At 33.2% G+C, this 15028-nt stretch overlaps 1 protein-coding gene across 1 annotated transcript; it reads right to left on the minus strand.

The window, feature by feature from the left end:
• Nucleotides 1-14223: 14223 nt before the first annotated feature.
• On the minus strand, nucleotides 14224-14805 carry LOC120090812 (NDR1/HIN1-like protein 10). The gene has a single exon (XM_039048519.1). The coding sequence runs from the start codon at nucleotides 14803-14805 to the stop codon at nucleotides 14224-14226; it is 582 nt and encodes a 193-aa protein (XP_038904447.1).
• Between the last annotated feature and the right edge of the window lie 223 nt (nucleotides 14806-15028).

Consider the following 15028-nt stretch of genomic DNA (forward strand, 5'->3'; position numbering starts at 1 on the left):
TCTTTTTTTTTTTTTAATTTATTATAATTATTATTATTGTATTATTATTACTATTATATAAATTTCAAGTTTGATTGATAATGACCAAGATGATGGATCTGCTTGAATTAAATACATTTAAATTTAAGCTATATATGTTAATAATTTTATAGATAACTATTTCCTTCTATTCAAAATTTGAGTAATTTTGTTTTTGAATTCAAACTGTCCAAGTGGAAATAATCATAAAAAAAGTTAGTTTGAAATTTAATTATTCAATTAGAACTTTTTAATAATTATTATTTAAATTAACTATTTTTTTATTTAATAAAACACAAATCGAAAAAGGAAAAAAGAAGTTCCTGCGGAAAACTCAATCTCTACCTTGGTTCATAGAATATTAAAAAGAGAATTTTGTGGATATGGAGAATGACATAGAGTGTGAGAACAGAGACGAAGTAGCCATCTCCAACCCCACGCTCTGTCTCGAGGATGTCTTTAATAGGAAACTTGGTTAGAAAAACAATAAATCTTTTTTGGAATTGAATAACGCTAATTAATGTTTTCCCATAGATCTTAGGCATAAAGATACCTTTGACGAGATCACGATCAAAGTGTGTACAAACAATATATATTTGAGAGATTATCATCATTCTTCAGTTCTTCTTTCATGTACTCCATGAGCTCTTCAAAAGGATGAAAGAATAAACATCTTGGGATTTGCCATCCGAAGAACGAATGAGATTCGTTCTCTTAGCCAGAGTTTCATCCAACAGGGTCCAAAATCGTATATTCTGAAGAGGTAGAGGCGAAATGAACATTTTGACCTACCTAGCTACCTAGTAATATGTTGTCATCCAACAAAAAGCTCCATAGTTAAATTTATTTTATATTATAAATATTATAGAAAATAGATGCCCAGTAGATGCTCATGCTTAGTGTTCATTGATCATGTGTCATGTCCTAATTTTCCAAAGTATTATCCATGTATCTTGTAAATACTCATTTGTAGTATCCATGTAATTCACCTTCTACTTGCCAAATTGCCTATAAATAGTGGCCTTTGGTGGGTTTTGAAAGACACATATTAAGTAAATTCCATATAAATGGGAGAGAAGAGAAATTTGAGAATTTTCTCATTTCTTATTTTGTTAATTTATTTTATTTTATTTATTTATATATTATGTTTTATTTATTTTAATATTTATTTATTTTCATATTATATTATATTTATTTTAATATTATATTTTATTGCTATCTATGTTCCCGTTGTGCTCCTAAAATTCACAATACGTTATCAACACGAGCTCCTGTCTTTTTCCCTGCTAAAGGTAGGTCCTAATAGTATGTCGATTTTTTCCTCTTCGTTATAATTAAAAAAAATTATGTTATTTTTCATATTCAATATCTATTAAATTTCTAACATGAGTACAATATTATATGATAGCACTGCCATGACAAATCTCACAAAATTAGAATTTGCCGTCTTTGATATTAACGACAATAATTATTTGTCAAGGGTACTTGATACCGAAATCCACCTAGATGCTATGGATCTTAGGGAGACTATTAAAGAAGGAAATATGACATCCGTCAGGACAAAGCAAAGCTATGTTTTTCCTTCATCATCATCTCCACCGAGGATTGAAAATGAAGTATCTTACAATAAAAGATCCTCGTATCTTGTGGAAAAATTTGAAAAAGGTATGATCATAAAAAAAAAGTTATTCTTCCTAAACCTCATTATGAGTGGATATACTTAAAGCTACAAGATTTCAAATTAGTAAGTGATTACAACTCCACATTATTTAAAATCAGTTCAAAATTGTTGTTATGCGGAGAGAAAATTACTGATGCCAATATGTTAGAGAAGACATTTTCTACATTTCTTGTCTCGAATATGCTCTTGCAGCAGAAATATCGAGAGAAAGGTTTTAAACAGTATTCTAAATTAATTTCATGTCTTCTCGTGACCAAATAAAATAACGAGTTATTGATGAAAAATCATGATTCTCGACCAACCAGAACGACACCATTCTCTGAAGTTAATGTTGTGAATGTTAATAATCGTAATTGAGATTGTGGTTGTGGTTGTGGTCGATGTCATGATCGTGGTAGAGAAAGAAATAATTATTATTTTCTTGGTGGTCACTTTAATCATTCAAATTTCAAAAGAATAATGAAAAACGATGATCACAAAGGAAAAGATCCACAAGATTAGAGTTCAAAGAGTATTGGAAATGAATTCTTCTGATGCGAAATGACTGGGCATTGGTCACGTACCTGTTGTACGTCAAAACACTTATTTGACCTCTATCAAGTCTCCTTGAAGGAAAAAAGGAAAAATGTGGAAGCAAATTTTGTATACCAGGATAATGATATATTTGACCCATCTCATATGACAAATTTGGATGTGGCAGACTTCTTTGAATCTTCTGAAGAGAAGATTGGTGTAGTTGATGGAACATCAATTGTTTCTTTTGATTTTGAGAATATCTAGACTTAATGTTGTTGTTGTTGTTGTTGTTTTCTTTATCTATCATAATTTTTTTTTAAGTGTTGATTTTCTTATTGTAATTATTTTCTTTTAGTGAAGAAACTGGACTATTTTCATATGTTGGGTGACTAATAAATGAGTAAAGAAGATGTATGTCTGGCAGACAGTGCAATTACACATACAATACTTACAAGTAAAAATTATTTTTCCAAACTGACAATGCTGGAAACAAAAGTCAATACGATATTAGGTTCTGCAAATCTGATCGAAGGTTTTGGAAAAACAAATATTATTTTTCCTAGAGGAACATAATTTATAATTGACAATGCATCCTTCTCTAGTCAATCAAAGAGAAATCTTCTAAGTTTTAAAGATATATGTTGCAATGGTTATCATATTGAGATTGATAGTAAGAATAATGTGGAATATCTATATATCATATCCACTGTCTCTAATGAAAAATGTATATTAGAAGAGTTGCATGCTTTATCTTCTGGATTATATTATACTCATATACGAGTAATTGAAACATGCATCAATGAACCTGAAGTTCATGAATCCAGACATATCTACAATTTGACATGACCAATTGGGTCATCCAGGATCACTAATGATGAAGAGAATTATTGAGAATTCAAATGAACATCCATTGAAGAGTTAGAAGATTCTTCAATATAATGAATTATCATGTGATGCTTGCTCTCAAGAAAAATTGATAATTAGACTATCACCAGCTAAACTAGGGACTGAATCACGTACATTTTTAGAACGAATTCATGGTGATATATGTGGACCTATTAACCCACCAAGTGGACCATTTAGACATTTTATAGTATTAATCGATGCATCCAGTAGATGTGTGCTTGTTATCAAGTCGAAATCTTGTATTTGCAAGATTACTTGCTTAAATAATTAAGTTATGAGGAAAATTTCCTGATTATACAACTAAGACCATTGGATGTAAGTGGGTCTACAAGATGAAGCACAAAGTCAATAGTTTTGTAGAACATTAGAAAGCACGTTTGGTTGCAAAAGGATACACACAACAAGAGAGACTCAATTATGTTGAGACATTCTCCTCAGCTGCTAAAATGGTTACTGTGAAAGTGCTTTTATCTCTTGCAGTCTTTAAAAATTGACTTTTAGATGTCAACAACGCCTTCCTTTTATGGGGATAAACACTATATTTTTTAGATCAATTATTACACTCTTGTCTGAATCTAATTGAATATTAATCAACTAGCAACAATAATAATAATCAAGTAAAAACACAAAAAAATTTAATGTAGAAAAGCCCCCTCAATGTGAGGAGTAAAAAACCACGCACCAAAGTCAAAATCTCCATTATAATCAACAATAGATTACAACGAGTTCTCCCTAGTCACAACTAGAGGCATACAAAGTATATATCTAAAGGTTAACAATCTTGGCAACAAACGACAACAAATTGAGAAGAATAAAATTAGAAACATCTCACTTGAAGTGACAATCAATTACCCACGGTATCTTACTGTAGGTAGTTTTAAAAAAATCTCCACTGTCCAGATTGAAGACCCTTGTATAAAAAATAAGCTAGCAAAATTTTAGCTCGATCGGACCACAAATCGATCCCCAAATGGCTGAAAAATGTTGCTGGTCGAATTGAGTTTTCTTTTTTTTTTTTTAGTTTCTTTCTACTGGTGATTTAAGCCTCTCTCGATTTGAGTGCACTCACACAAAATTACCGACAACTGCAAATCTTTTTAAAACAAAACAAAAGTTATGCCCTAATGGGCCTTTATTTATTGGGCCTTCACAATGTGAAATAAACCAAACAAATCTCCCCCTATTTTCATGATGTGAAGGAACTTGTCATTCCCACAGCGGAATGAAAAAACTCAAGCTTCTCTCTTGGTAGATTCTTCATCAGCATATCAGATCTATTATGATCAGTATGTATCTTCTTAAGCTCAAACAGTTCATTATTCTAAGCATCTCTCATCCAGTGATACCTCACGTCTATATGTACCTTTTCAAGCTCAAATAGTTCATTGTTCTAGAATTAAATATAGCATTATTACCAAAATGAATAGAACTCTGATTATCGCAGTATATCACATACCTTTATTGTTTGAAGCCAAGCTTCTGTATAAAGCGCTTCATCCACAACATCTCTTTACAAGCCTCTGTTGCTACAATATACTCTGCTTCAGTTGCAAAAAGTGCAACACACTTCTACAACCTTGACTGCCAAGACACTGCACCACCTACAAATTTCATTAAGTAACCAGAAGTAGATTTTCAGTTGCCTAGATCTTCTACCATATCTGAATCAGTGTACCCAGCAAGTACTGACTTTCTACCTCTAAATATGAGCTTCAAACTGGAAATGGCTATCAAATATCTCATGATACACTTGACTACCTCCCAATGTTATATTCCTGGATTGGATATAAAACGGCTAACATCACCAATAGCTTGAGCAATATTAGGTCTAGTACATACCATGGCATACATCAAGCTCCCAACTATGGAAGCATAAGGGGTCTTGCTCATATCTTTATTCTCTTTATCTATAGAAGGACTTTGTTTGCAACTCGGATTGAAATGACTAGATAAATGAGAACTGATCGGTTTCACTTTAATTTTGTTGAAACGTTCAAATACCTTCTCCAAGTATTGCTTCTATGACATATATAACTTCTTGGAAGCTCTGTCTCAAACTATTCAAATTTGAAGAATTTTCTTTGTTGGCCTCGAATCCTTCATGGAAAAGGATTTGCTTAATTTTTTCTTCAACCAGTCAATTCGCGAAACTTTCCTGCCAACAATCAAAATTCCATCAACATAAAGCAATAATATAATGAAATCATCATAAAAAAAAAATGGACAAAAACACAATTATCAGAAGTAGTCTTCTTGTAGCCTTGCTCCCCCATAATTGACTCATACTTCTTGTACCACTACCTTGGTGTCTGTTTTTACCAATAAAGACTTTTCTTCAATTTACACACCAGATGCTCTTTACCTTTCTGCTCAAAACCCTCTGGTTGTCTATGTAGATTTCTTTATCTAAGTCCCCATGAAGAAATGCAGTCTTAATATCCATCTGCTCAATCTTTAAGTCAAGACTAGCTACCAAACCTAGAACTATACATATAGAAGACATCTTGACAACTGGAGCAAAAATTTCATCAAAGTCGACACCTTTCTTCTGATTGAACCATTTAACAATCAATCTCGCTTTGTAACATAGATTTGAGGTATGTTCTTCCTGTTCCACTCTATAAAACCAATTATTTTTTAGTGCAGTTTTTTCTTTAGACAATTTCACAAGCTCAAAAGTGTGGTTTTCATTTAAAGACTTCATCTCATCTTTCATGGCATCAATCCACTCTCTTATTTGCCCATCTTCTATGGCCTCTTCATAACTCTCAAACTCTCCCCCATCGGTCAATAACAAAAATTAATTAGTTGAATATCTTGTTGACGGACATCAATCTCTGAAAGATTTCTTGAGTGAAACATCTATAAGAACTTATGTTTCTGACAATTATTCCTGAATGCTGTTATCTGCCTCAACCTATTCAGAACCCTCATTTGTATCAACAAAATGATCATTCTAAACCTCATTTCTATCTTAGAAGACTATGTCAAAGAAATTGAACTTAAATCCATCAGATTATCATTGTGCTTAAACTCTGTTTTATCTGTATTCTCAATGTCCAGTATCGTCTGGTCTTCAACAAATACAACATCTCGAATTCTTATGAGCTTCTTCTATATTGGATCATACAATCTACAACCAAACTCATCTTGGCCATAGCCAAGAAATACACATGGTCTAGTCTTTGCATCAAGCTTCGATCTCTCGTCTTTAGGAACATGAATAAAAGATTTACAACTAAATACACGTAGGTGATCTTATTTGACTATATTATGTTCGGAATTTTGATCCCAAAGGAACACATAGCGTAAGATTGCAAACATATACAACTATATTCAATGCTTCACCCTAGAATGATTGTGATAACTATGACTCTTTGAGCAAGCATCCCATTCTCTCAACTAATGTTCTATTCATTCTCTCAGCTATCCTATTTAACTAAGGAGTCTTAAGAAGTATGTTTTGATATCTAAAATCATGATTTCTGCAATACTCATCAAAAGGTCCATAATACTCATCTCCATTATCAGTCCTAATACACTTTAACTTTTTACCAGTTTTTCTCTCAATAAGGGCATGAAACTGTTTAAACATCTGTAACACCTGATCTTTAGTTTTTAAGGAATAGACCCATGTTTTTCTTGAATGATCATCACTAAATGTCACAAAATATTATGCACCTCCAAGTGTTTTTATTTTCATAGGATTACACACATCAGAATGCTGAAATGACTTAAAAGCACTAGAAGAATTTCGGGCTTTAATGTCGGTTGACAACCAACATTAAAGGGCTTTAATAATAATGTCTTTAATGAAATTTGCAACCGACATTAAAGATATTTAATGTCAGTTCCAACAAACATTAAAGTCCAGAATCTGTCCGTTTTATCAATTATTGTCTGTGGTTTTAAATTCCGTTGTCGAATCCATTTTTTTGATCAAAAAGTATAACATGACACATCATCAGAACACTGTGGCAATGACATATTATTTATGTATGGATTGCAAATTTATTACAATAAAATTATAATTTAAAAGGCCGTACAATAATTCAACCCTTGAAAACATAAATTACAAGTAATACAAACATTATGATTTTACAAACATTATGAGTTTACTATTTCTCTCCAATTGGTAAGTATGAATCCTTTCATAATTCTTCTTGACAGATCCCTCAAGCTTTAGCGGTGTCTGATTATAGGCATCTTTATCTGACCACTGTTGTTTGAAGGATCACAAACAAGAAAGGTTTAAGACAAAGGATTGAAAGTGAAAATGTGATCAGAATTCATATTCAACTAACAGTGTTTATTGGGAATGTGTATAAATGGTACATTTAAGGAAAAATTCTTTACTAGAGTTTCCCAAGAAAAAGCATAAAAAGGTTGCGATACCAAATCTTTACTCCTTTGTTGCACCTGCAAAACAAGAAAACTTAATAGTTGAATAAATGTGAGAATCTTCTTTTTAAAACTGTGAGTCATCAACTAAAACTTATTAAAACTGTGAGTCAAACATTTTTTTAGTGTATTTAATTAGCATAATGCACATGTTCTCAAGCCAATCAATCGTTTAGTTCCTGCATCTATTGCTTAGCTCCAACGGCCCATCGTGTAGCTCAATCTTTTAGTAAATGATGTCGCGCATAGGTTATCGTTTAGCTATCGCGCCTATCGTTTACCTCCATCGTTTAGCGCTGATGCCTTATCATCTAACGTATTCGCCTATCGCTTAATATCATCGCCTATCACTTAGCATTCCCCCTATCGTGTAGTGCGTCTGCTCATCGTCTAGCACAGCACGACTATCGTCTAGCGTTCATATCCATCGCGTAGCGGCATCGTGTAGTCTATCGCTTAGTGCCCGCGCATATGCTATACAATCGTCCAGTGCCTGCCTACACGATCGTCCAAAGCCCGCGCATATCTACATGATCGTCTAGCGCATCGCTTAGCTCCGCGCATCTACTATACGATCGTCTAGCTCATCGTTTAACTCTCCATATTGCTATACAATCGTCCAGCGCCCGCCTACACGATCTCCTATCTCATCGTTTAGCTCCCCGCATTTCTACACGATCGTCCAGCGCCCACCTACACGATCGCCTACCTCATCGTGTAGCGCTAACCATTTGCTACATGGTCGTCTACCCAATGCCTTGCGTTCAACATTTCGCTTTTACTGCTCTTGCTCACGTATACCCAACACAGGAGCAACTCTTGGCAATGCTTCTTGCCAATACTTCAACAAATGTATCATACAACAAAACCATTAATCAAATCGAATTTCAAAGGCCATAGACACATAAAAAGGCCAAAATCTAGGAGCAGAGTGACCTATTGAAGTGAAATCGTAACAGGCTTTCATTGAGACATTTACACAAACAGTTAAGAGGCGTAACATAAGAACAAAAATTGTTGTGAGTTTAAGAAAGGAAAGAGAAGAAGAGCATACTGATATGGATGAACGACGAACGGTGAACTTCAGATCGAACGACGAATGGCGGCACACGGATCCGGGCTACTTCAAATCTGGACTTCAGATCCGGGCAACTAGGTACGGCCGATGACGGACGAATGAGAGGATCTACACTATGGACGACTGGGTGTGACTTCAGATTCGAGCCAGATCTACACCATGACAGACTCTTCAACCACCATCGATGAACGAATGGCAGACTCTTCACCCAAATCTACACCACGACGGACGATCGATGGACGAGGATCTACACCACGGACGACTGGGTTTGGAAGAGAGAAGTGAGAAAGAAGAGGGTCTGAAGAGGGAATTGTGAGAATGAGAGGAAAAAGAAAATAGGAGGAGAGTGAAGAGGGAAAAATGAAAAAAAATGGGGGGAAAATAGAAAATAGGAGGAGAGTGGAGAGGGAAAAATGATAAAAAAAAAATGGGGGGAAAATAGAAAATAGAGGGAGAGTGAAGAGGAAAAAATTAAGCGGGTCTTTAATGTCGGTTTAAAACTGATATTAAAGGTACCTCTAAAATGTCAGTTTTAAACTGACATTAAAGATCCACTTTTTTTTTTTTTTTTTAAAAAAAAAACAAAACCGACATTATACATCTGATTCACTTTTTTCAACCGACATTAAAGCCCAAAATTCTTGTAGTGAAGTAACTCTAGTTTGCTTTCCTACCAAACAATGAGGACACCTTTTTGGGGGTGCACTCTTTATATCAAGAAGATGATTTTTCTTGGCTAATATCTTTAAACTATTCTCACTCATGTGACTGAGTCTTTTATGCCAAAAATCAATAATCGCTTCATCATTCACTGTATTTATATCACAATCAGTGATCTTAGCCTCCAGATAATACAATGATGAATATTTCTCTCCCTTAACTACCACCATAGAGCCTTTATTAAGCTTCCATTTACTATCATAGAAGGTATTGCAAAAACCTTCATCATCAAGCTTACCTATAGAAATCAAATTCATACGAATATCAAGAATGTACTTCACGTTCTTCAAAATAAGCTTAGAACCATTCATATTGTCCAAGTGTACATCTTTGATTCCAACGACTTTTTCTAATCCATCATTCCTCATCCTAACACTGCTGAAATCACCAAGTGTATAGGATGCAAAGAAATCTCTCTTTGATATAGCATGAATTGAGGCACCACTGTCAATCACCTAACTGCTCTGTTGTGTAGCAAGTTCTATAACATTACCGTTGAATAAGATGTAAAAATCTTCGATGGCTACAATAATTGTGTTTACTTCACTGTCATCGTCATTCTTCGTTTCCTTGACTTTATCATTTTTATTGTCCCTTTTAAATTTTTGACAATGCTTCTTTATATGCCATTTCACATGACAATAATGACACTCAACATTTGCAAACCGGCCAATTACTTTTGCTTCTGTTCTTAAACGTCCTACCTTTGCTCTTACTCCTCCCCCTCCTTTCAATAACAAGAATATCTGATTCTATAGAAAATCCTTGTGATTTTCTTCTCTCCTCGTTCAATACGCTACTTTTTACTAAGTCCATACTTAGTACACTATTTGAGGCTGAGTTTGATAAAGAAGTTCTAAATGTCTCCCAAGAGTCCAATAATGTACCAAGGTCCCATAACCCATGTATCTCATCTTCAAACTTGATATTCATCCTAGAAAATTGATTAATGATACCTCGGAATGTATTCAAGTGATCTAACATGGGTGTTTCATCTTGATACTTTAACGCCATCATTTATTTGATTAGAAACATTTTATTATTACCAGTTTTAGGGGGACATAGTAAATCAAGCTTGTTCCACATATTCTGTGCATGGGTTTCTTCACCAATATGGTTTAAAAAATTAACTTCTACCCATAGTCTCGTAATTCTACACACTTTCCTATAACATAATTCTCATTCTTTATTAGTTTTATCATCAGGCTTCTCTTTAGAAAAAACTAGATGATGCAAATCATTCACATATAAAATATCTTCCATCTTTCTTTTTCAAACTTGATAATTTGACCCATTAAGGATAATCATCTTAGCTAAACTAGTATCCATTATTCAACACGAGGCAATCACAATTAATTTAACTAACGCTCTAATACCACTTTGTGGGGATAAACACTATATTTTTTGGATCAATTATCCCATTCTTGTAGGAATCTAATAGAATACTAATCAACTAGCACCAATAATAATAATCAAGTAAGGACACAAGAAATTTTAACGTGAAAAATCCCCTTCAATGTGAGGAGTAAAAAGCTAAAGACCGAAGTCAAAATCTCCACTATAATTAATAATTGGTTACAACGAGTTCTTCCTTGTCACAACTAGAGGCATACATAGTAATTATCTCAAGGTTAACAATCTTGGCAACAAAATGACAACAAATTGAGAAGAATAAAATTAGAAACGTCTCACTTGAAGTGACAATCAATTACCCAAGATATCTGATAGTAAGTAACTCCAAACGAAATCTCCATAATCCAAATTGAAGACCCTCGTGTCAAGAACACGCTGTCAAAATTTTAGCTCGATCAGATCACAAATCGATCCTCAAATGGCTAAAAAACGCTTCTGGTCTAATTGAGTTTTTTTTTTCAATTTTTCTCTACTATCGTTTTACGCCTCTCTCAGTTTGCGTGCACTTACACACAATTATTGATGGCTGCAAAACTTTTTAAAACAAAAGAAAAGTTATCCCTAATGGACCTTTATTTTTTGGGCCTTTACAATGTGAAATAAACCCAACATCTTCATGCTGACTTATCCAAAGAAGTGTACATGGACTTGCCATTGGGCTACAAGCATAGGAAAGTTCTCACAAAGCGGGAGAAATTAGTATGCAAGTTATATAAGTCCATTTACGGACTTAAACAAGCCTCTCATCAATAGTTTGATAAGTTTTCACATGCTTTGCTACTCATTGGTTTCCAACAATCAAAATCAGACTACTCTTTGTTTATTATAGGTGTTGGGTCTTCTTTTAATGCATTGTTGGCTTATGTAGATGATATCATCTTAACCGATGCATCACTTTCTCTCATTGATGATTTAAAGAAGCATTTGAATGATACTTTCAAGCTAAAATACCTTGTCAATCTTCGGTATTTCTTGGTCTTAGAATTGGCACGTTAGTCAAAAGGCATCTTCTTATCTCAAAGACATTACATTTTGCAATTGCTCGAGGATGTTGGTCTATAGAAACCAGCTTCACTCCTTATGGATCCCAATATCAAATTGTCTTCTAATGATAAGAATATTTTGCCTAATCTATCATCGTATAGACGTCTCATTGGTCAGCTACTATACCTCATGGTTTCACGGCCATATATCACGTTTTGTTGTGCATAAATTGAGCCAATTTGTCGCGAAGCCTTCTCAAACACATCTAAATGTGGCTCATTCATTACTTTGGTTTTTAAAGGGAACTCTTGGTTGGGGAATTCTCCTTCAAGGCATTGATTCTTTCCAGCTTAATGCCTTCCGAATGTTGACTGGGCATCATGCTTAGATACAAGAATGTCTACCACCGAGTATTGTGTCTTTTTGGGTGAATCTTTGATATCTTGGAAATTGAAGAAGCAAAGAACTGTCTCTCATTCTTCAGCCGAAGCAAAAAACAGGGCCCTTGCTACTACGACTAGTAAATTACTTTAGATATCACAGTTGTTACATAATTTGCAAAAATTTCCAGCCCTTCCCTAACAGTCATCTTCTATGATAATACTTCAACAACGCATATTGCCAATAATCCTAATCCCATCTTCCACGAACGTACTAAACACATTAAACTGGATTTCGATTTCATTAATGATCATATTCTCAAAGGCAATATGAAGTTGCTTCCTGTTCGAACTGACCTTCAGCTAGCTGATATTTTTACAAAAGCTAGTTGATATTTTTACAAAAGCTTTATTTATTTCCCCATTTGATGTTTTACTATCCAAGATGGGTGTTCTAGATGTTATGTCTCCATCTTGAAGGGAGTATAAAGTTTATACCTGAAATTAATTTCTTATCAATTGGTTAGTTTGATGAGTAAGTTTATTTTACTTTGCTTCCATGATAAATAAAATGAGGAGAGTTTTACTTACTCTCTATGTAGTATACTTAGAATGAAAATAAAAAAAGTAATAAATAGTGATAAAGTCATTCTTGTATCCAATCCACGAGACAGAAAATTAAAGCTCTTTTAAGTTCATTAAAAATGGCCTAATTAAGTAGCCATTTATCTCAAGCACATAGTCCCATATATCCTTTAACAATCAAACAATAGTGAAAACAATCTCTAAGCATATAGCTTACTCCTAGACACCTAATGAAATTAGAAAAAAAAATGTGTACTTATAAAGTGCACTCACACCCACACTCAAAACAATTTCCAAAAGAATCTCTAAGCACATAGCCCTTTAACTACCTAAGTGCTCAAATGTGTGTATTTACAGCACTCACTCTATATACTCAAAATACTATTTTTTTTTTTTTTAAATTTAGTTAAAAATTCAAATGAAAAAACAAAAAAAAATGAAAACTCATGATTAAAGGATGAGAGAACAAGTCAAAAACCAAAAATTAAAATTATAAATAGTTGGCAAACGAAAATTTGAAATAATAATTTTTTATAAGAAATTATTCAAATGTGATGATAGTTTGCGTCTATTACCAAAGAATATGTTATAATTACTGTTTTAAACATAGTGTTACCTCTCCTCTTAATATGGTACTTGTTTAGGTTCATCACTTTTTAAATAAGATAACAGAGTATCCATTAAGTTTTATATGAACTCCTAATACCATATTAAATAAATATGAAATTTAATCTCAAAATTAATTGATAATGAAAGTAGTAATTGGATTTTTCTTAATTCATACTCCCTTCTCCTAATTCCAGGACCCATATTTTTAATGAAAGCAAAACCACTTGGATAACTATATTTCGTCTTAATACATTAAAAACACACTTTTTGAGCCTTCAAACACAAAATTGTCAAATGCTAAAATTTCAATTTTATATAAAAACATTAACAAACATCAATTTAAAGTTTAGGTGGGAGAGGCATCTCTCTCTATATATATATCATAAAATATCATATGGTATATAAATTAAATTTATATAAATCAAATGTATCCACAAATGATGTGATATTATTTATGTTAGACACGACTTATTTATTTTATTTTATTTGTTTTTTTGAAACCACTCAAACAGTCTCGTATTGAAGAGAAAATTGTCTTCACATACCATGAATTTCTTTCTTCTCTAAGTTGATTTAAAACCATATATATAACAGGCTTAAATTACGTACACTACAAAATAATTTTATAGAAATAAAAAGTTATGTATATGTAGATTAAAGGAAAAGTCCAACATGACCTCGTCTCTGGATATTCCTAAAAATGATCTCAATTATTACATAAATATTTGACCGTTCTTGAAAAAATTATAAATTACGTTATCTTATCATTTTAGTGATATTTTTGTTTGACATTTTGATATTTTATAAAACTTCAATAAACATACATTGGACTCTACGAAGATCATATGATCTCGATTCCAACTAACAAATTAAAAGATATCAAACAAAAAAAAAATGGATTTGATCATTATAGAACTCAAAAATAGAAAATATCAATAATCAACATGACAACCAATAGCAGTCTGAAACCAAGGAAATGACGAGGTTCCACTAGAATTCAATGGAAGTTGGAATCCACATCCCACTTTAGGCCTAACTCTAATGATTTTATAAAGCCCAAATTTCAATCTCAATGAAAGACGAAATTTCACATCAATTGAATAAACCCCAGCAAGTTTTTCAGTATTGAATTCAGAAACTTTGTTGTTTGCGATTACCACAAGCTGCTGCCCTTCAAACCGTCCTTTAAGTAGGCTTGTCGTCTTTGGGGTTTGGTAAAAAGGGGTTAGCAATCTGGTGTGAAAGTTTTGATCTTTGTAGCTTGTAGTTGCTTCAATGGTGTCATAGTAGATACCAACTTGTTCATTAGGGTTTCGAATGGTGAAGTAAACACCAAGATTGTAATGGAGTTGTGTGTCATTGTTGGTGAAGTTGAATTGGGTGAGAGTGGCATCGGTTACATTGAATTTGATCTTGTGGGTTATGAAAACAAGCCATAGGATCAACACAGAGAATCCAAATGATACTCCAAACCCAATAATGACGCACATCAAAAGACACCATAAACTTGCCATGGTCTAGAGAGATTATTTGATTGGGATGTTGTTGGAGGAGGAATAAATAGGGGATTTATATTGGGATTTTTTTTATTTGTATTTTTTTATCCAATCTTAGTTTTGTTGACTTTTTGGGACACCAGCTCATTGAGATCATTAAAAATTCAATTCCCATACAACATTAGAAGTTGATTAAGTAAAAGCTATATATTTTCAACTGAAATTAATGTATAAAACTAGG

Source organism: Benincasa hispida, chromosome 11, assembly GCF_009727055.1.
Source record: "Benincasa hispida cultivar B227 chromosome 11, ASM972705v1, whole genome shotgun sequence".
Classification (NCBI taxonomy): domain Eukaryota; kingdom Viridiplantae; phylum Streptophyta; class Magnoliopsida; order Cucurbitales; family Cucurbitaceae; genus Benincasa; species Benincasa hispida.